Source organism: Diabrotica virgifera, chromosome 5, assembly GCF_917563875.1.
Source record: "Diabrotica virgifera virgifera chromosome 5, PGI_DIABVI_V3a".
In the NCBI taxonomy this organism is placed as follows: Eukaryota; Metazoa; Arthropoda; class Insecta; order Coleoptera; family Chrysomelidae; genus Diabrotica; species Diabrotica virgifera.
This window is the reverse complement of record NC_065447.1, coordinates 7,935,370-7,957,802: the sequence shown is the minus strand read 5'-3', so window position 1 is coordinate 7,957,802 and position 22,433 is coordinate 7,935,370. Positions and strand designations below refer to the sequence as shown.

The following is a 22,433-nucleotide window of genomic DNA, read 5'->3' as shown; positions in this document are numbered from 1 at the left end:
TATAAAAATAAACTTTTTTTATGACTATTTTCTAAGACGAAAACAGAGTCGTATATAGCTTTTGGAGAATGCCAACCGATGGCAACAACAGTCTAAAATTGAATATTTTGGACTTATGCATTTTTCATATTACGCTGACCATTTAAATTAAGGATTTTTGTAACTAGAAGGGGAAGAGTTGATAAATGACAGATGTCTATAAACTGCCTGAAAACTATAAGAACAAAAATTAACATTTTTTATAAATATTTTCTATAAAATCTGTTCCTACTGTGCAAAATGTTATTTGGGACAACCTTTACCAATGCGTGTGGTTGAAACGTCTTTATCTGCCAGTTCGCATTAATGAAAAGAAGAAACATCTTTATTTAAAGAAAACTGACCATGTCGTCAGAATTATTTTCTTAATGTTGGAATCACTACCACGAGAATATGAATTATGGAATGAACTCATATCTTCATAGATGTGAAAAGAAAAATCATGGATGCCTGAATTCTCCAGAAAAATATCTATCTAATGATGTGCCACACATGGTATATTCCGTATTTCGTCAGCCTAATGTGAAAAGTGCATAAGTCCAAAATACCTGATTTTACAGGAGAGACAAAAGTAACTGTGCATAACTCCACCTTTACACAAGTAGATATAATGTGAAAATTGCACATGTCCGTTTTAGTAATCAATTTGTTTAATTATCAAACAATACGTTGTGTCATTTTAACCTGTACCCTGTTAACCTGTACCCTGTAGGTACTCACCCGTTTACAATGAAAATACATTATATTGTATAAACATAAGAAAAGCACCGATAAGTTTGAACGTTTTGACCATTAACAAGAGCGGACTTGTGGGACTTGTGCAGATTTCATTTTCACAATTTTTGGCAAAATCTAGTAAACTAAGGTACCTGACCCAAATAAGTCCCGGTTCCAAATAAAGCCCATCGATTGTTTTTACTAAAAAAATCTAGTATTTCTCAAGGTGACGTTTGTCTCTGGACGCTACTGGCATCTATTGGCTAAATCTGAAATTAAATCGATGTTAAGTGTGACTACGCCATGTTGATGTCAGTTTGTTGCTTGTCCAGACACGCTAGGCGCATATGAAATTACTATTTTTGGTATTTATGAATTTATTGATAAGTTTTGAAATAAAAGTGATAAATAATTGTGTTATATATGATCTGACAGCTTATAATTTATATAATAGACAACATATAAAATAACGTACTGTAACGTTTTATTGAGTATTTAGATATAGTTTTTCATAAAAATATAGGACAAGACCCGGGTAAAGAAGCTGTCCCTATTAAGGCCCGCCGGTAGAGTTCTAAACAAGGCCCGCGGGCCTTATTTAGTGCCTGTATATTTTTAGCAATGTTTATTTATTTAAAGCCTATTTTTAAAACGTCACCCAGAGGTCGCAAAAAGAAAAACACAAAGCATGAACCCTGGAACAGCAGCCAAACTTAAGAAGTTTATAGTAAACGACTATTATAACAAGTTAAAAGGGGTGCTGTCTAAAATGGACATTTTTGATAAACCGCATTTGATCTTTAATATGGATGAGAAAGGATGTCGACTTTCTCTAGATAAATAACAATCAGTCTATGCTAAAAAGGATCAAAAAGTGTACATATGGTTGCTCCTGAACATGGTGAAAATGTTACCATAGTTTCATGTGAAAACGCTCTGGGTCAAGTTATACCTCAAATGATTATCTTCAAAGGAAAAAGAATGCAGCCAAAATGGCAAGATAATCTTCCAGCTGGTTCGACCATTGAAATGACAGAGAAAGGATCAATGACAACATTAACCTTTATAAAATGGGTACACCACTTTGCAAAGTTCAAACCACAAGGTCCCGTTTTACTTATTTTCGATGGAGCTAAGTCTCACATAGACGCAGGTATTGTTGATGCAGCTGACTTCCATGGCAGTACACTTTTTTGTATTCCTAGCAACACTACACACGAGCTACAGTCGATGGACAAATCTGTATTTGCGCCTTTTGAAGAATATTGGGACCAAGAGGTTTTGTTGTACTGGACCACCACAAAAACTGACGAAGAGCGTATGATCAATAAAAGAATTTTCGGAAAAATATTTTCCAAAGTCTGGCCAAGAGCTGCTACACCTCATAATGTTTCAATTGGGTTTTGTACCACAGGCATCTATCCGTTTAACCCTAATGTTATCCCGGAACAAGCATTTGCTCCATCTGACCTGACGAGGCGAGATAGCATAAATGAAGAAGATACTCCATCGCTTACACAATCGAGCACCGATGACAGCCAGGCACCAATGATACAAGAACGAGACCCCTCTAAGAAAAAGTGTCAGAAAAGAAAGATTTATTCTTCGCCAGATTCAAGTACAACTTCAGTTTCCGACATCTTATCTTTTCAGGATGATTCCAGTAATGACGAAGGTATGTTGGAGACTTCCTTTCAGGAAATCCTTCCTACACCTGAAATAAAAAAGAAAATTGTCCAGCCTCGAGCAAAGTCGCTTAATTATAGAGCGGTTACAGTAAGTAAAACTTTATTTACTGAAAAGGATAAAAATCAAGACAAAAAACCTATTAGTGATAAAGGGAAACAGACGAACCCAAAAAAAGGAGAACATAATATAAAACTAAAATCCCTCAATGAAAAGAAAGATAAAGGAAAAATTCAACCTTCCTTAAAAGATATTCTTGAAGCAGGTCCAAGTGGATTGCAGTCTAAACTCATGAGAAAAAGAAGAGAGCTGGTTTTGCTACTTGTGTCAAGAGGACAGAATAGCAGATACGAGACTGTGCACCAAATGCCTTAAATACGTAGGTACACGAAGAATGTTTAGGATTAACAAGCAGAGACTAAACGCCTACATTTGTTTGTCGAAAGTGTGATTTCTAGTCTGCGGATTATTACAAAACAGTAAAATTTCTTAAATGTGAATAAACGTATGTTTATTCACATTTCTTGCAATAAAACACCCCCAAAAATAGTTAACAGTATCTAATTTTATCAACATCTAAAATCATGTATCAAATTAATAAACAAAATAAAATAACAAATAAAAAAAAGGTGGGCCTTATTTGAATCAACTGGTGGGCCTTTTTTGGAACTGCTGTACCCAATAAGGCCCACAACACTGATTTAGAAAAAACCGTAAAATTTAATAAACTGTACCATAGCAAAATGAAAGAGCATAAACCTTCCATTCGTTTTCCATTGCTTTGAGAAATTAAATCGAATATTTCATATTTATTTAAAAATAATAAAATAAGACGGGCCTTATTTGGGTCAGGTACCTTATATTAGACGAAAACAGAGTCGTATATAGCTTTTGGAGAATGCTAACCGATGGCAACAACAGTCTAAAATTGAATATTTTGGACTTATGCATTTTTCATATTACGCTGACCATTTAAATTAATGGTTTTTGATACTAGAAGGGGAAGAGTTGATAAATGACAGATGTCTATAAACTGCCTGAAAACTATAAGAACAAAGATTAACATTTTTTATAAATATTTTCTATAAAATCTGTTCCTACTGTGCAAAATGTTATTTGGGACAACCTATACCAATGCGTGTGGTTCAAATGTCTTTATTATTTAATATTTATTAGTTTGTTCGTTAAAAACGCAGCAACCATCTCGTATATTTTATCGATATCTGCCAGTTCGCATTTGGAAACGGCTTTAGTACGTCGGGACGCGTCGTATTAATTTGTTTATGATCTACCGATGTCGTTATGTTTCGGTTTATGATGACGATCCTCGAATTCACAAATTTGTGGTCAAGTATTTAGGGAATTTGTCAAACTTGTTTGTTTTTGAAAGAATGCAACACAAGCGATTGCAACACCGCGCTGTAAATAATTTGTTAAAATATGTTATGTATAAAAAATAGAATATTTCATATAAAGTTCATGGTAGTTCACAATAGAGGATAGAGGTGTTAAATTTTATGATGTCACGACTAAGAAATATCAACAAATCTTTTGAATAATAGTTGGTCTAATGCTAATGCAATTTAGAAGTTTCCTGGTGAAACTTTTGTAAAATGGATTCGCATAGTTATGAAACATGTTTAAGTCTTAGGATACGAACAAGCCGAAGATACATAGATGAGCGCGGTGTAGGTCGCGATCGCGGTCGAGGTTTACATCTATGTCGGGCAGAACATTCATACCGAAGAGACCTTCCTTTCAGTGTTCTTTGCGGTTTCCATATAACCAAAACTTGTCGCCGCCTGATTACAACAAGAAATGAAGAAATACACCAGCCGTATCTCCGGCGAATGTCACGTGGTTTAAAAACCACCAATAAACTACTTTGTTTTGGCATCGACATCGCTGTAAACCGCGATGATAGGTCGCGAGGATGAACGGGTGACACATCCTTGGTATGTGCGATCTCATAAGAAAATGAAGGTTTGTTTTGACATCAATGTAGCGACCGCGATCGCCACCTACACCGCGCACATCCATGAATCTTCGGCATGTTCGTACCCTTAGGCTGTTTCATGTCTATGATCCTTTTCAACGTCTTCCAAAATAAATAAATTAAAGATTCATCCAAACTCTATATTAATCCTGGTTACATCTACATCTAAGCACCTGGCCCTAGAGGGCATTCACTCGCCAACCACCACCTATCATCCTAAAACATCCATTACCCCGAATCCACACGTTACGACATGCTCCTCAATACGCCCCTTTAAGGTTCAGTCAATACACAAAGGGCAGAGTGTTCTGTGGTTTCCCAATCTCATTGCACAACGATTCCTATCCTAGGTGAAGATCTAGAAAGCCTAGAAAGCACAAACAATTCTGTAGGGAATCGTTTATTTTGTGATGTGCAGAGTATTTCTATCGACTATCCACCAGGTCCACCAGGACTTGACGAGTAACTACTTGTGGGAGTATCCTGGTGGAGGTGGGAGATAAATAAGTACCCACGACAATCCAAACCAAGACACCATTTTTTAAAAAGACAAAACCATAAAAAACCTAAAACAAAGAAATCTGGGATGGATATACTCCTCTCTGGAGTAAATCAACTTGGTTGGACGCCTTAGGGCCTACCTTATAGGAAAATCGTAGTGCCTACATTTTCCATCTCCATTCTTGTGTTGAGTATTCAGTATTTTCTAAACAGCCACATCAGCATTTTTTTATCGTTTATTTCTCGTATATTACTGTTGATTTCTTCGGTGTATTTGTGACTATATCATTGACTTCTTTTCGTTTATTTCTCACTATTCTTTATATTTCAACCTGTCTAGGTTGCAGGTATTCGAACCCTGTGAAACACACACAAAGAGTAAAAAACTGAATATAGGGTATTTTTATTTTTCTCGTAGTTCCTTCTCCTGTCGGAGTTTATGGCTATCATTACAGCTATCCCTACCTTATTGGCGGCTGCTCTGAAAAGATCTACTGAGCTGCATCTATACCACTCTCTTAGTTTCCAAGCCAGAAAATTAATAACTTGCATTATGAGCCTTAATATCTCATATTTCGCACCTCTGTAATGTGGCCTAAATATTTCAGCTTTCTTGTTTTGATGTTCTTTATCACCTCGTCATCCTTTTTAATTGCTCCAATTGATTATGCGGGGAGGATTCAAGGAAAGAGAAGCATAGGAAGACGCAGAATATCGTGGCTACGCAACCTGAGAGAATGGTATGGATGTACATTAAATGAACTTTTCAGAGCAGCCGTCTCCAAAGTACGAATAGCTATGATGATTGCCGACTTCCGCCGGGGAGACGACACTTGAAGAAGAATCCTTTTGTAACCTTCTTAACACTTCAGCAATTGTAACTCGTTGGATTATATTTTCAAATTCCTTCTATAGAACCACATCTCAAATGCTTCGAATTTATTTATATTGTCTACTTTTAGTGTCCAGCTTTCCATTCCATACAACAAAGTCAAGAACACGTAGCATTTTAAGGCTCTTATCCTCAGCTCCAGAGGAAGGTTTCGATTACCAAAATTTTTTTTTATTTTTATAAATGCTTGACTTGCAATTTCAATGCGTGTTCTGTAGGATATAAAAATCTACAAAGAGTGGAAATCTGGAAAGGAGCATTCGCTGACGATCTCGAGCTAATTGCAAAAAGTGAAAAAGAACTTCAGAACAATGTGGAAATGTGCAAAGAAATACTAAACGGAACGAAGCCAGGAACTGTGCTTGAGGGGGGTCCAAACCATAGACATAATAAGAATAGACAAGAGGTTTGTTCCAACACAACGAAAAACCGTCATGAAACGATCACGAAACTGCGCAGTAAACAAAATAACCCATGGAACGTATTATTTTGCTATCTGCGCGCAGTTTCGTGATCGTTTCATGACGGTTCTCGTCGTGTTGGAACAAACATAGACAAGCTATGGGCCGCTCTGTGCATCGATGTGTAATGCCAATATGAAGGACGTCATTGGTCAATATCCATTTTGATTGGTCTAGCCATCATTGTCTGTCACATGTGCGAGATCGCGTGGTAAAGAGAGATAGATGACCACCTATGACAATCTCACCCTAGTAAGTTGTTTTTAATACATAATTTCACCATCGTATCTTTAATATCATTTGAGCGTCAATGATGATGTTGGGGACTTATAACGAAATAGAGGATTCCGTAGAAAAGAGTAAGTTCATCTGATCTTCTATTCAGCTGTCTACTCAATAATTTTTAGTTATTTGATAAGTATATATATCTGGCTTTAATTCAACGTTACAATGAACAGACCAAAGAGCCAATAAACTGAATCTCTCATTTTTCATCTTGTTTCTAGGTAAAGTTTTTACTCGCTTTATTGTTGAGAACGAACGTTCTACACTAGCAGTTGTGATAGGGATAGTTGCCAAAATTGTAAGGAATTTGTAAATTTTTGGAAAAAATTCATATTACAATGTTCCATTACGCGGAGAACTTCGGTATTTGGTTTCAAAGATGATCTTGTATTACAGTTACACCATAACATATACATCTCCAGTTTTTATTGCTGTAAGGAAAGTGTCGTGGGAGTAATATGCAGACAAATTTTCTAGCCATTTTGCTTTTTCTGTAGAGGCAAATGCAGGTAAAAAAATAGAAATACTGATAGAATACTTTCGTTTTTGGTAAATTTGTTTTTTAAATTGGATATAAGTTGATCCGTACACTGAGTAAAAATAGAAATAATCCTAGTAAAAAATAATAATAATTCCGTTCACTTTTCCAATAATAATAATACCTTGCTGCCCTGGTACAAAAGCCGGGGCAGCTTTGAGAGGGGTCCGGACCCCATGGACCCCTCCCTTGGCTACGTGCCTGCAGAGAGGAGAAACAAGAGAAGAACTTGATACAGGCCATAGAGATGGAGTTTTTAAGAAGAGTTAAAAGTTTTACCAAAATGGATAGAATAAGAAACACGGATATAAGGAACGAACTGAAAATACAATCTACATTGGAGTTTATAGAACAGAGACAGCTGAGTTGGTGGGGTCATTTACACCAGTGAGAAGAGTGTGGGAAGCAAAAATATTGAAAAACAAAAAAAAGAGGAAGACCGAGACAGACATGGGATGAAGCAATCAGAGAAAGATATTGGAGAAAAGGGGAGCCACATGGACAGACGCAAGGATATTGAAACGAAACCGCCAAGAATGGAAGAAATTACACCTTACACCATTGTATTGTAGAAATGTTTTTCATATATTTAAAGGAGGAGAAGATTGTTATATGACCAAAACTATAATTAACTGAGAGTTTTTTATGTATCATTATATTTTCCTCCGATGTGGTATTATATAATTTACTAGTAAGTTATTTTAAAAATGAAAAAAGAAGCGCTCCAAATGGTATGAATGTCTTTCCACATGTTGAGTGCATATGTTGACACCGGGTCAATAAATCTTTCAGTACCAACAACGATCTTTTATTAAGAAGCTCCTATAAAACAGTATTTACACGGTTTTTTTTATTTTGCTGTTTATTTTTAGACATATTTATATACCAGAGGAGATGAAATATTTAAAGCAATTTAGAGATGCTACTTCAAAGACGCCTATTAGTTCTGTGTCAATTTTGAAAAATTTATTGGGCTGTTAGAAACGAGTAAATTGGGAATTTGTATAATCGAGGATAACCTGACAAAACGTCGAAATTAATAAGACATTAAGCAGTTTGGATGTTGATGTGATGTTTGAAGAGGAAACCAGAAGTTGTAAAAACGTCGTGATTGATCATATTTTGAGTTGATGTGGCAGGATGTTTTAAAAACTTCGAGGATGATAAACACGAAACGGAATTTGGTCATCCAAATCAATAACATATTTTTAATAACATCGTATTAATTTGATCCGAGGATTTTCTTTTATTTCTCTTTACGTTTTTTTTATAAATAGCTGAAAGAATAGGAGAAATCGTTGGTGATCAGGTCCATATACTAGAGAGATGGGCAAACAATTTTAAGGATAGACTAAATACAAGAAGTGAGATGAGATTCATTGGAAGAAGCAGGAATCCAGCTCGAAGGCTTCTTCTTCTTCTTCTTTAGCCCATTTCTATCCAACTTTGAACATAAGCCTTCCTCAAATCTTTCCATATCTGTCTGTCCTTGGCTGAGCTTTTCCAGTGAGTTCCTGCACAGCTTTTACAATATCGTCATTCCATCGCATCTGAGGTCTTCCTCTTCCTCTTCTTCCTGTCCACGGTCTCCAGATTTGTACTTAAGCATTCCATCTTTTATCTTCCTGTCACGCATTGTTGCCCGCAAATCTCCACTTTAAGCCTATTATATGTTCAGTTACATTTTTTACTTTTGTTTTCTCTCTTATCCATTTGATTGATTGATTTTCTGTCTTACAGCTCGAAGGCATGGAGGACGAAAGAGAGAAAGATAGCATCCCAACAGAAGAAGAAATCTTCAGAGCAATACAAACATTGAAAGAAAACAAAGCTTCTGGAGCAGATAATATTTTTTCTGAGTTTTAAAATATGGCGCAAAAAATCTGAAGCTCTAATCTGAATCCAAAGATCTGAAATCTGAGCTGTTGTATAATTAGGTTAACAGAACTGATTTGGAAGCAGGTAAAACCAGCAGAAAACTGGAACTTGGGTATAATTGTACCTATTCACAAGAAAAGAGATCAAACAATTTTTGATAACTAATGCAAAGCAATTACTCTCTTAACTACAAAATACTGGCCTACATTCTTTACGATCGACTATCGGGAAATACAAAGTCAATCAAATATTCTTTCAAGACAACCTTTGAAAAAAACGTTTGAGTATGGAATTGATAGTCACCATTTGCTTGTGGATTTTATATGTGCCTATGACAGTCGATGGAGAAACGCACTATACAAAGCCGTGGTGGAATTCAATATACCGATGCACTTAGTGAAATATAACTTTTATTATGAAACCCACAATATTTTATGTTTCATTTATTTGTTAATAAATAATCAAATAAATTTTGCCATATTATTTACATATATATTTAAAAAATTATGAACCAAAAACTAATTTATTACGAAAGAATACAAGTTTTTTTAAAACCTTTTTTTAGTTTACCAGATCTGTAGTTTAAAAAAATAGTTTAAAAATAATCCCAATGGAAAATAGAAACGTAAATACAAATTGCAATGCACCAAGATTTTAATCAACCCTTGGAAGTGTGAAACGTTGTGAAATAAAGAAAATAGCCCGGGAGGTAGTGTCAAATTTGACCGGAGCATTTTAGCATGGCTGGTTTCTTTTTATTTAGGTAGGTGTTCCAAAGCTTATTAACAAATGATGTGTCAGCTGGCCCAAAACCGGGGATTTTAGACAAGAAAAGGTAAAATATGAAAGTTGATGGACAAACGCTACAACTTAAATGTCAAATATTTACAGACGTTATTCAGAACATTTGATAGCCTTGCTTACTTGGCTCCTACCTGTCACTCAGGAGATCCAGGTTCAAATCCTGTCGCGGAAAATTCTTTTTGTTTTTTAAATTGACATTTTATTTTGAAAAATAATTATTTTTATAATACCACGTTTTTATTATTTATACGAGACAATATAAAAAAATCTGTTTGTCTTTTATAGAATCGCAAACTATGCATCTTTGGTCATAATATTATGATTGATCTTAATAAGCAAATTTGTTGTATATTCACTTCTGAAGGTTCCTGAGTTGGTAAGACCAACAATCTAAGTGGAAAGGGAGACATTATTTGTTATTTTTTGGACAAACTGTTTTTTCTTAATTTTATAATGTTGTAGAACCGAAAGATACAACCCTAAATTTTCATTTTCTCTCACCAACCCCCATTTTTTAATAACAATCTAAATATTTCCCTATTCTCTATTTATAATACATAAAAATGAATGTTTGTCTGTACCTATGTCCCTTATAGAATCGTAAACTATGCATTTGGTAGAAAAAAGTATAGGTAATACGCAATATTTTTTAGTATTTTTTGGCTTTCTGGTAATTTTTAGGTATTAAACTTTCAAACATTATTTAGTTTTAAGGCGGTACGAAGTTTGCCGGGTCAGCTAGTTAATAATAAAAAAATATTCTTGGACTAGTGTGGCAAAGATTAAAAAGTATAAATCAATAATTTATGAATTTTAGATTGTAATAAAAAAGCGTCAGCTGCATCATGTACGTTGCAAAAAATGTTAGCTGGCCAAGTGGACATGCCGTGGTATTATAAAAATAACTATTTTTCAAAATAAAATATCAATTTAAAAAACAAAAAGAATTTTCAGCGCCAGGATTTGAACCCGGATCTCCTGAGTGAAAGGTAGGAGCCAAGTAAGCAAGTCTATCAAATGTTCTGAGTAACGTATATAAATATTTGACATTTAAGTTGTAGGGCTTGTCCATCAAATTTCATATTTTACCTTTTCTTGTCTAAAATCCCCAGTTTTGGGCCAGCTGACACATCATTTGTTAATAAGCTTTGGAACACCTACTTAAATAAAATGAAAACAGCCATGCTAAAATGCTCCGGTCAAATTTGACACTACCTTCCTGGCTAAAACAAGTCTGGCTGAGATTTTACGCCAGTCATTTTTCTGTAATTAAAATAATTTTCACATTTTTCAATTTTACGTTCAAATAAAATGAGTACGTAGAAATATTGTACAGCCGGTTCCTAAAAAAACTGATACGACTCTTAGTAAGATTTGATCATGTTGAGCAGTGTATTTGATTGATCTGACATTATATTTATTATGACAAACAAATAATAAAATAAACAAACAACAAACAACTGATTACATATTATGTTAATTCATAAATTGTACTAATTATTAAGGTCTAAATGTTTATATTATTTTGAATTCCTGTATTTTATAAAGAGTATATAAATGATAGTTTTTACATCAAATAGATCACATAATTATTGTAAACGTGGATTATACAACAAAACAAATTAATATTCAATTCAGCCCTGTAACTTATTAAAATAAATATTATAGAAGTTTTCAGGGACTTTCAGCCCTCGGTAATAATGTAGTCTTTTATTCTAAGTTTAAATTTTTCAAAAATATTTATTAGTTTTCTCAGGATTCGGAAAAAATGAATACAATTAAAATACATTGAGAATTTTGACATGCGTCACAATTTTGCATTAACTCAATGTAAAATTCTAAACTGTTGAATTCCAGCTTCCCTAATTATTTGACATCAAATGACATTAGAAACTATTTGTAGAGGATTGAAATCTGTATTGAAAACAACTGTTAAAATTGGTCTACGTAATTAAACATATTCTAAAATTTTGTAAAAATGTAATACATTTCAATTTTCAGCCCAAACTTAGGCCACACACAATGCAATAATGTTCACATTTTTGAACTGTCAATATTTTTATTTTATCATCTATTGTTTAAAAACAATACAGTTGATAAGATACCCTCAGTTGCGGAGAAAGTATTAATAATAAAGATTAATAATAAAGTCTAATATCCGTGGAACAGAATAAGCTATCTGACAAATTTTAAGATTTGGCAGTGACATTGACAGTATGTAAATATTAAGTATTTATCCTTCAAAATACACTGCTCAATTTTCTACAAAATACGCTTCAAGAGTCGTATCAGTTTTTTTTGGAACCAGATGTACATATAGATATACTTAGATTTTTTGTAGCGACATTATACAATTAGTACATAAATGAATATGAACTATCATCTGAAGTGGATTGATCTGACATACATACTGCATTGCTTGGACAAGCAAGATGAAGGGAGTATGAAATGAAATATCCAAAATAGGAAGAAAAGTCTTGTACTAATCTAGGTTTAGACATAATAAACGGTAAAAGAAGTACTGGATACTGTAGGAACAAGATAAATGAAGACTAGAGCAGACAAATTCAAACCGGTATCATCACGATACTGACGATACCAACATTAATGTAATTTATAAGTTAACCACTGGTGAACAGCAAAATAATTTAACAACACATTAAATGAACAGAAAAAAGAAACAATACATATGCAATTAAAAAAAACGAACAGGTATTAACGTATCAGGTAGAATGAATCAAGGGGGATAATATAGCATGAGGATTAGTTATACGAATATAAAAAATATATAGTAATAAACTTACCATATATTCATTTTTGGGAACTATCATATATGCAATTAAAAAAAAACTAACAGATATTAATGTATCAGGTAGAATGAATCAAGGGGAATAATATAGCATGAGGATTAGTTATACGAATATAAAAAAAAATATAGTAATAAACTTACCATATATTCATTTTTGGGAACTATTGGAGTCCTGCTATCTATAGACGATTTGGAACCTTGCAAAATTTCTTCTAGGTATTCTATATATTCTATTGCACCTCTTAGGATTTCTACTTTAGGTAACCTTTGACCAGGATTGTTGCAGGTCCTTTTCTTTAACATTTCGAATGCTTCGTTTACCTGAAAACAAAAAAAAAAAAGAAGATAAACAGAGGAACATAAATGTTCTGAGGTACTTTGGAGATATTACTCTTTAATCTAATATATTAGGCTGCGACAATATCCAGACAATGGCTGCAATCGACCTTTGTAGCAATTCCCAAAAAAGTCAAGTGCAACAACCTGCTCAGATCACGGAATAATAGCTTTAATGAGTCACACTCTTAAAACATTTAACAGAATTGTTAAAACTCTTGAATATGAAATTAGTGACACACATAATTTGGCTTTAGAAATGGTATGAACACAAGAGATCTTTGTTCTGCTTGAATATGCTGGCCCAGAGATGCATGAATGTGAATCAGGATATGACTTATGTTTTGTAGACTTTGAAAAGGGATTTGATAAGGTTCAACATAAAAAGCTTGTAGATATATTAAAAAGCATAAATATTGACAGTCGTGGTATGAAAATAATATCTAATCTATATTGAAATCGAACTGCCAAAGTAAGAGTTGACAACCAGAACATCCAAAATATCAAAATACAGAGACTAGTCCGTCAGAGATAACAACAATGATTTACAGAACGTAATGCAACGCCGTAATTAACGCTGTCATGAGTACGGACTGAAGATGAATTTAAAGAACACTAAATGCATGATCATGACTAAATCAACACACGCAAACATCCAATTGACTATGGAAGATACTGTAATTAACAGTGTGGATAACTACAAATACTTAGGAATATGGATAACATCAAATAAACCAGATATAGATATTAAGACACGTTTTGAAATACCACGTGCATCATTCATTAAACTTAAAAAATTTCTTTGTTGTCGGGATAAATATAAGGTTAGAACTACGCCTAAGGATGCTTCGGTATTACGTGTTCTCTACTCTTCTTTTTGGCTTGGAAGCGTGGACATTAAAACAAGTCCATCTGATTAAGTTGGTCGCCTTTGAATTTTGGTATTACACAAAAATTCTACGAACATTATAGATTCAAAGAATGTCAAACGGGGAAGTAACTACAAGGATAGGAAATGGAGCGGAAATAATGTAAGTACACTACGGGTATAAACCCTTACATTATAATATTGTATAGAATATTTTAAATCATACATTATGTTATCAAAAAGTGGGTCATGGTACGAGCAGTTATGTTTTGGAATGCTTGGAGTACAGATACTCGTTTTGTTTACACAACCTTGCCATAAGAAGGCTTGTATCACGTAGATACAAAGTTCAATAGGATAATCATGAGAAAATATATTAAAGGTGAAAAAGGTTTCAATAATAATTATTGTATATTTATTGTTCAAAATATGTATATCATGTAACACAACTTCTCGTAGACCCCGTAATCATGTACGTGTATAATTGTAAATAAAAGATAGTGAAAAGTTCGTGTTTTTCCTGAGTTCGAGAGTTGGCCCTTTCCGTCCCTTAAGGACCAACGCGACAATAATATTGATTATCAAAAGACGAAAACTTGAGTACTTAGGACATGTGATGAGATGGCAAAAATACTCATTATTACAACTTATTATGCAAGGCAATATCAGAGGAAAGCGAAGCATAGCATCTGATTATAGATATTTTGAGACCAAGTGATCAATCGTGACTTCAGAAAAAATAAACTCAATCTTTACGGACGCTGATCTTGCTCTTCCTGTACGTTGTGCTATTTAAGTAGAGTGGTTCCATGATACAATAAGACATGTTTTATTGTATCATGGAGTGGTTCCATTGGCTGTTTACGTTGGTATCAAAGTATGTGTAGGTGTACTGGTTGTGTATTGGTTGCTGATTAACCAAAAGCCGTGTATTTAATAGTTCGCGCTTACTGACTACCATCTCCTTTATTTTTTTCGTATTCAGATTAGTTCTGTACTAATTTGCGCGACATTATTTCTTGGAAATTATCTAAGTTATCTGCAAAAAGTACTGCGTCGTCGGAATATCTAACGTTGTCTAGACGCACTCCGTTAACTAAACCGATACATAATACGATAATAAGATGTGTTCAGAATACTAATTAAATAATACCGGGGACATACGGTATCCTTGTCTCACCCCTCTATATCTATGAAGACTGCCCCCTGTCAACTCTGCCGCTCTACATAAACATAAGCACTTGTACAGCGCATAGAGCCTCTCGGGTGCCTAAGGCATCGCGGAATCCAAATTGTGTCCATAATATTTCTTTTTTGCATTTTTATTATATATTCTGCCATGTATTAAAAAAAACTTAAGTAAGTACGTGATTCATTAGGCTTATTCTCTAACTTTCGCATATAAAAGCCTATTAAAATACCTCATCCATTTAAATACATAATATATACAAATTAGTGTAAATTCTAAATTAAATTATCCCTTAATTAAATTTGTTTTCCGAATGTTCTGGACTATTGTCGGTCGGAGTTGAAAAAATCGTGACTCACTTAAAAAGAAGTTAAAACAACGTCTCTGGTGGATTGTCGCAAAGTTTAGCGAACATCATCAAAGCGTATTCCAAACTTTTCCAGCACTTATTCGTTCGAAGAGAGCGTATACTTTTTTATTAGCTAATGGATATACACCAGCACATATACTTTTATTTTATTTTTAAGAGACTCCAGCGTTATAAAACATTTTCGAATTCTATACAGGGTTGGATGGAATATAAATATGTCAATCGGAAAAAAATATATTTTCGCTGTTATTTATAAATATGTAAAATTTTTAAACGTTCACATTTCTGGAAGTAGGTACTTTAAAATAAAGAAGATATTTCAATATATGGAAATCACTATAGGAAATAAGAATACCAGAAAAAATAATAATCCTATTAAAGAACTCTACAGTGATACAGAACGATTAACTTCCTGACATATTCCTGGACGTTTCTCCAATATTTATATTTTGTTGCAATTTTTATAGGGAATAGAGTACCTATACAACATTGGATCTTTCTTTAGTATTTAAGAGTGTTTTTAGTTTGGTATGTAACTCCGATAAAGTTTTTATGTTTCTGGTTTCAATTGTGATATTCCGTACTTCTCTAAACGTATTCGGTATTTAAAACTATTTGTTAAGCTTGAAAGATACATGGTATAAAGTGGTACACAGTTCGTTTATTGTTTGTTAAGACCTGTGTTTGATTTGTCGTTTTTACTTTTGAGACTCCCAAAAATAAGTCTGTTCAGAAGGAGAATTCATTCCCAACGAATCGTCTGAACAAACTCATTTTTTGGGGCCTCAAAAAGTAAAAACGACGAATCAAACAATGAACGAACGGTGGATCACTGTATATCATATGTTCCAGGCTTAACAAATAGACATTTAGAGAAGTATCGAATATCAAAATTGGAACCAGAAACATAAAAACGGGATCGAAGCTACATACCAAACTAAAAACACCCTTGAATATTAAAGAAAGGTCCAATGTTGTGTACTCTGTACCCTCTAACAATTACAACAAAGTATATATTGGAGAAACGTTCAGGAAGATGTCAGGAAGATTAACATCGCACAAGAGTGACATTCATCTGAACAAAGAACAAGCCTGTGCATTAAGTGAAAATTTTATCACGATGGATCACACTTCACTATCTCTTTCTCCTATGGCGCTACAGCCCAAGTCGGGGCTACGGCCTCCCCCAGCATTTGTTCCAGAAGTGTATATGTCCCTAGCTGCTCTCCTCCGATAATTTACCTTCTATATCTCTTTCGTATCAGTTCTCACTTCATATATCCACTCCATACTATGACGTAGTAAGTAAAAATATTGGCAAGGGAAAGAAGTCACAACAAAAGACTGTTTTTAGAAATGTATTTAATTAAAACCACACAAAATACCTTGAATTAAAGAGTGGACAGATAATTTCAATGCTATACATAGTAACCTACTATCATTGAAAGAAACATTACTTATGATATAGACACATGAAAAGCACACAAAAGATTGAGATTGGAGGGATTATTCCAAGTTCAAAGGAAATGAAGTATTAGATCTTGTTTTTGAGTTGGGTTCTTGCTTTTCTAATTACATAGTAAGAAAAACTCTGTTGCTTGTTTTAATAAATATTAAAAGAGAGTAGCTACCTTCTACCAAATTGTCTGAAAAAAAAGACGTTCGACCAGTGTGTGCTTCCAGTCATGACTTACGGAGCAGAAACACTGTGGTTAACCCAGACCACAGCAACCAAACTTAGAGTGGACCAAAGAAGAATGGAACGGTCACTACTTGGACTGACTCTCAAAGACAGGATAAGAAACGAGGAAATCAGAAGAAAGACAAGTGGAATTTGGCGGTCAATGTATTTAAAATGAAGGCCGGAAGGTGGACCCAAAAAATTACAGTTTTGAGACCACGAGCAGACAGAAGAAATAGAGGTAGACCACCTACACGAAAAACAGATGACGTCAAAAGGGTTGCTGGGAATTGGTTGCAGGAAGTCCAAGTCCGACACAACTGGAAGAAATTAGGGGAGGTCTATATTAAACTTGCAATTGCGATGAAAGTTGCATAATCATAGAGGCACTGACAGACAGGTCTAAAAGAAGGCTGCTGTTTTGTTTTCTTGGTTTCATATGATTTCTACTTTTCTGTTCCGTGTTAAATTAACCTTAAATACGTCTAATACCAATAGAAGAGACATGTGTTAATATAGATATGGTTAATATAAAAAAGTGTATAAAGTTATGAAAAGGAAAAAGAAAACTATTTAAATTATAATGTATAAACATTTTCAATTTCTTTGCAACACGAAAGTGCAGCAGCTGCATAATACTCTGGTTAAATCGGAGAGTACAGGAAGAGTCTATACCGGTTTCGGAGGTTTTTTCCTCCTCATCAGTAGTACCATATCCTCTTCTCTCCGATTTCCCCAGGTATCATACTTTGGGCCCTTCCGAATTGCAAAGAACGAAATGTCGCGGATGCACTAGAGCCATCTACCGAAAAACAAAGTAAGTTATCAATCGAAGTAGCACAGAAAACGACAATAAATATCGTTCCCATACCACCAGATTGACAAAAGGTGGAATACTTTCTTTGGTTACAACCTGATGAGGAGGAAAAACCTCCGAAACTGGTATAGACTCTTCCTGCACTCTCCGATTTGAAAATGTTTAGACATTTTAATTAATTTACTCTTTTGTTGAGTACTAAGAAATCTTTCTTGTTGGAACTTTTACCACGCTGAGCAGATGGGTTGTGAATTATTTAAAATTCTCGCATCTTAATTTCCTCGGCATACTGTATGATTTATAATTTTTGAAAATCTCGGGAGGTTGTAACCTGCAATATTTTCCATAAAATATTGCAAAAATTCCAAATTTTAAACAACCGCTTGGATTGACATGAAATTTGGCATATATAGGGTGTCCAGAAACTCTACCGACAAACGAAGACAGGAGATTCCTCAGGTAAATTTAAGATAATTTAACCCAATTCACTTAGTCCGAAAATGCTTCTTAAGGGAGCTAGAGCTCTTTGAAGATGGCGTCTTGTAATTAGTTTTTCTTAAATACCTCCAGAACGCTTCTATTTAGAAAAACAAAAATTGGTACGCGTATTTATCTTCAAGATATAAATCTAATCCATACATTGCAAATTTCTAGTACCGATCATAGGCGTCCGTTTTGGGTAGGGCAACGGTTATTTTATCGCATAACTTTTTTATCTTTAACTTTTATGCATTTCTGACACTGGATTATTAAATTGTGAAGTATTCTAGTACTAAAAGGTACTCCTGTTTTAAATCAGTAGGACACACCGTTTTCTAGAAAAATCGATTTGAAAATTTTTCACTTTCTGAATTACAAAAAAAAATTTAAAAAAAACTGTTTAGAAAGACGAAAACTCGTACATTTATTTATATTCCAGAGATAAATCGATTTCATTAATTGCGAATTTCTAGTACTGGTCATAGGCGTCCGTTTTGGGTAGGTCAACAGTTATTTTATAGCATAATGTTTTTGTCTTGAATTTTCGAGCATTTTTGACACTAGATTATTAATTTATGAGGTATTCGAGTACTAAAAGTTACTCTTACTTTATGTTGGTAAAATACTTCGTTTTTTGCTGAAAAGTTCTTTCAATTTTTTTTCAAATTCCAAAAACGAAAAACATTCAAATCGATTTTTATAGAAAACGGTGCATCCTACCGACTTAAAGCAATAGTACCTTTTAGTACTAGAATACCTCACAATTTAATAATAAAAAATGCATAAAAGTTAAGGACAAAAAAGTTATACGATAAAATACCCGTTGCTCTACCCAAAACGGACGCCTATGACCAGTCCTAGAAATTTGCAATCAATGGAATCGATTCATCTCTGAAAATTAAATACGCATACCAATTTTCGTTTTTCTATATAGAAGCCTTCTGGAGGTATTTAAGAAAAACTAATTTCATGACGCCATCTTCAAAGAGCTCTAGCTCCCTTCAGAAGCATTTTCGAACTAGGTGAATTGGGTTAAATTGTCTTAAAATTATCTGAGGAATCTCCTGTCTTCGTTTGTCGGTAGAGTTTCTGGACACCCTGTATACAGGGTGTTTCATTAATAATTGTCCATATAGTAACTGGAGAAACCTTAGCACAAAATACGAAGATTTAACCTAAAACACTTAAATAAAATGTGGTTCCTTACTAAGTTACAGGGTGTTTTATCTAAAATATTAAAAACTATTTTTGCTTAGCAATTTAAAACTATTCGACGTATCTTTTTCATACTTGGCAGAAAGTGCGACTACTAGACACACTACTAAATTATGATAAACAAACGTTTCTAGCTACTACCAGAGGCGTACGACAGGGGATGGTGAATGGTTGACCCTTCTCAAATTCTACGTCACTGGAGGAATTACTATTTTAGTGCCATTTTTAGATTTTCCAATACTTTCTACGTAAATAATGTACTCTTCATTGGTAATGATAAAGTCATTAGTTTTCGAGATATTTGAAGTTAAATATGAAACGGCACAGTTATTTTGATTAATTTATGATACGATTCATATGATTAAAATTTAAAAATTATTTGTACCCAGTACTTTCAAACTATTTGGCGTATCCTTATCATACTTGGCAGAAATTGTAGGTGCTGTACACCCTACTAAATTAAGATAAATAAACGTTTCTAGCTACTACCAGAGGCGTACGACAGGGGATAGTGGCTGGTTGACCCTTCCCAAATTCTACGCCACTGATAAAATTGCTATTTTAGTGTAATTTTTGATTTTACAATACTTTTTATGTAAATAATATACTCTTCATATGTAACGATAAACTGATTAATTTTCGAGATATTTGAAAATAAAAATGAAGCGACACAATACATTAATCAAAATAACCGTGTAGTTTCATTTTTAACTTCAAAGATCTCGAAAACTAATGACTTTATCGTTACGAATAAAGAGTATATTATTTTCATAGAAAGTATTGGGGAATCCAAAAATTGAACTAAAATAGCAATTTCGCCAGTGGCGTAGAATTTGGAAAGGGTCAACCATTCACTTTCCCCCGTCGTACGCCTCTGGTAATAGCCACAAGCGTGTATTTAACAAAATTTAGTAGCTTGTATAGTACCTATACTTCCTGCCAAGTATGAAAAGGATACGTCGAATAGTTTTAAAATGCTGAGCAAAAATAGTTTTTAAATTTTAAGATAAAACACCCTGTAACTCAGTAAGGAACAACATTTTATGTAAGTGTTTTAGGTTAAATCTTCGTATTTTGTGCTAAGGTTTCTCCAGTTACTATATGGACAATTATTAATGAAACACCCTGTATATAGCTAACAAGTCAAAGAAAAAAGTGATATTGTGCCGATGTGTGCTTTTGCCCTAGGGATGAGTTTCACCCCCTTTTGGGGGTGAAAAATATATATTCGAAATAAGTCCGGAAATGGATAAAATGACTAATTCTAAGCAACTTTTGTTCTATAACATTTTTTCACCAAGTTAATATTTTTGGAGTTATTTGCGAGTGAACATGTTAATTTTTCTACAAAATAACCAAGTTTTCAGACGGTTTTTCGCAAATAACTCAAAAAGTAAGTATTTGGTCGAAAAAAAATTCTTATCAAAAATATAGCACGAAAAAAGTGAAAAAAAGGTGTATATACCGTCCCTGGCCATATTATTATGTTAATGTTATACATTAACTACAATATATTTAATAATACACAGCAATAAAGCATTTGAAAAAAATATTACATATTTATATATTTTTAATATTTTTTGAGCTCCTGACCTTAATCCCATAGAAAATGTTTGGGAGCTTTTAAAATGAAAAATTTCCAATGAAAAGGTCACCAATAAAATTGTTTTTATTGAAGAACTAATATATCACTGGAGCCCCAATGACAAATTGAAGCAAAGTGAGTTTAACTGCATTAAGGGCCGGTTGTTCGAACGCTAATCAACATTGATCACTATCAAATATTTAATTACTGTCACAACTGTCAATGTCAACTTTGGTTGGGTTGCTGAAAACATAGTTAATTATAATTATGAGATTAGTTAGTCAATTAACATAACAATTATTAACATAATTGATTAACTAATTTCATAATTGTCATCAATAAATATGTTTTCGGCAACCCAACCAAAGTTGACATTGACAGTTGTGACAGTAATTAAGTATTTGATAGTGATTAATGTTGATTAGCGTTCGAACAACCGGCCCTAAAAGTATGCTAAGACGGGTACAAGTGCTAATCAAAGTTAAAGGAGGCTTAAAAAAATTTAAAAAAACATAAATATATGATATTTTTAAATGCTTTATTGTTGTTTATTACTAAATGTAATACATTTTATAATAAACAGGAATAAAACATTTGAAAATATCACATATTTGTATTTTTTAAATATTTTGTTGAGCCCCTTTAACTTTGATTGCCGCTAGTACCCGTCTTGGCATACTTTGAATGCAGTTAAATCCACTTTGCTTCAATTTTTCATTGTGGTGCCAATGATATATTATTTCTTCAATCAAAAAAATTTTCTTGGTGACCTTTCCATTGGAAATTTCTGGTTTTAAAATCTCCAAAATATTTTCCATGGGATTAAGGTCAGGAGTACAACAAAATATTAAAAAAATATAAATATGGAATATTTTCAAATGTTTTATTGCTGTTTACTATTAAATATATTATAGTTAATGTATAACATTAACATTACATAACAAAATCAAATTTAAAAATAATTTTTAAACAACAAAATATACCTAGTGGAATAGTTGATTTTTGTAAAAATTCATAGGTGGTCATAATAATATGGCCAGGGACTGTATTAGGTCACTATACCTACTAGAAGCAGAGTTATAGCTAATGAAATATAGGTTCATATTCGTCAAATTCCAAATCGAATATTTTAACGTGCCATAACCAAAAAAACGAAGCACTCTTTTGGGGAAAACTCATTTTAATTTTTTTAAAGTGTTTAAGTGGCATAGCCAAAGGTACATTCCTCTTGTATTTTTATTCATATTTATATTCCTTTTGATATCCGAATTTTTAACCGACATGTC

The 22,433-nt window shown here is 33.5% G+C and overlaps 1 protein-coding gene across 4 annotated transcripts in view; it reads right to left on the bottom strand.

Annotated features, from left to right (window-relative positions):
- Window positions 1–22,433, bottom strand: part of LOC114338024 (transcription factor SUM-1) — a 182,735-nt gene that overhangs the window by 123,200 nt on the left and 37,102 nt on the right. For all 4 annotated transcript variants that reach the window (XM_050651260.1, XM_050651259.1, XM_050651258.1 and 1 more), the window contains exon 4: window positions 12,748–12,927. In XM_050651260.1, the coding sequence (XP_050507217.1) occupies window positions 12,748–12,927 (180 nt within the window). The remainder of the gene's footprint in view (window positions 1–12,747; window positions 12,928–22,433) is intronic.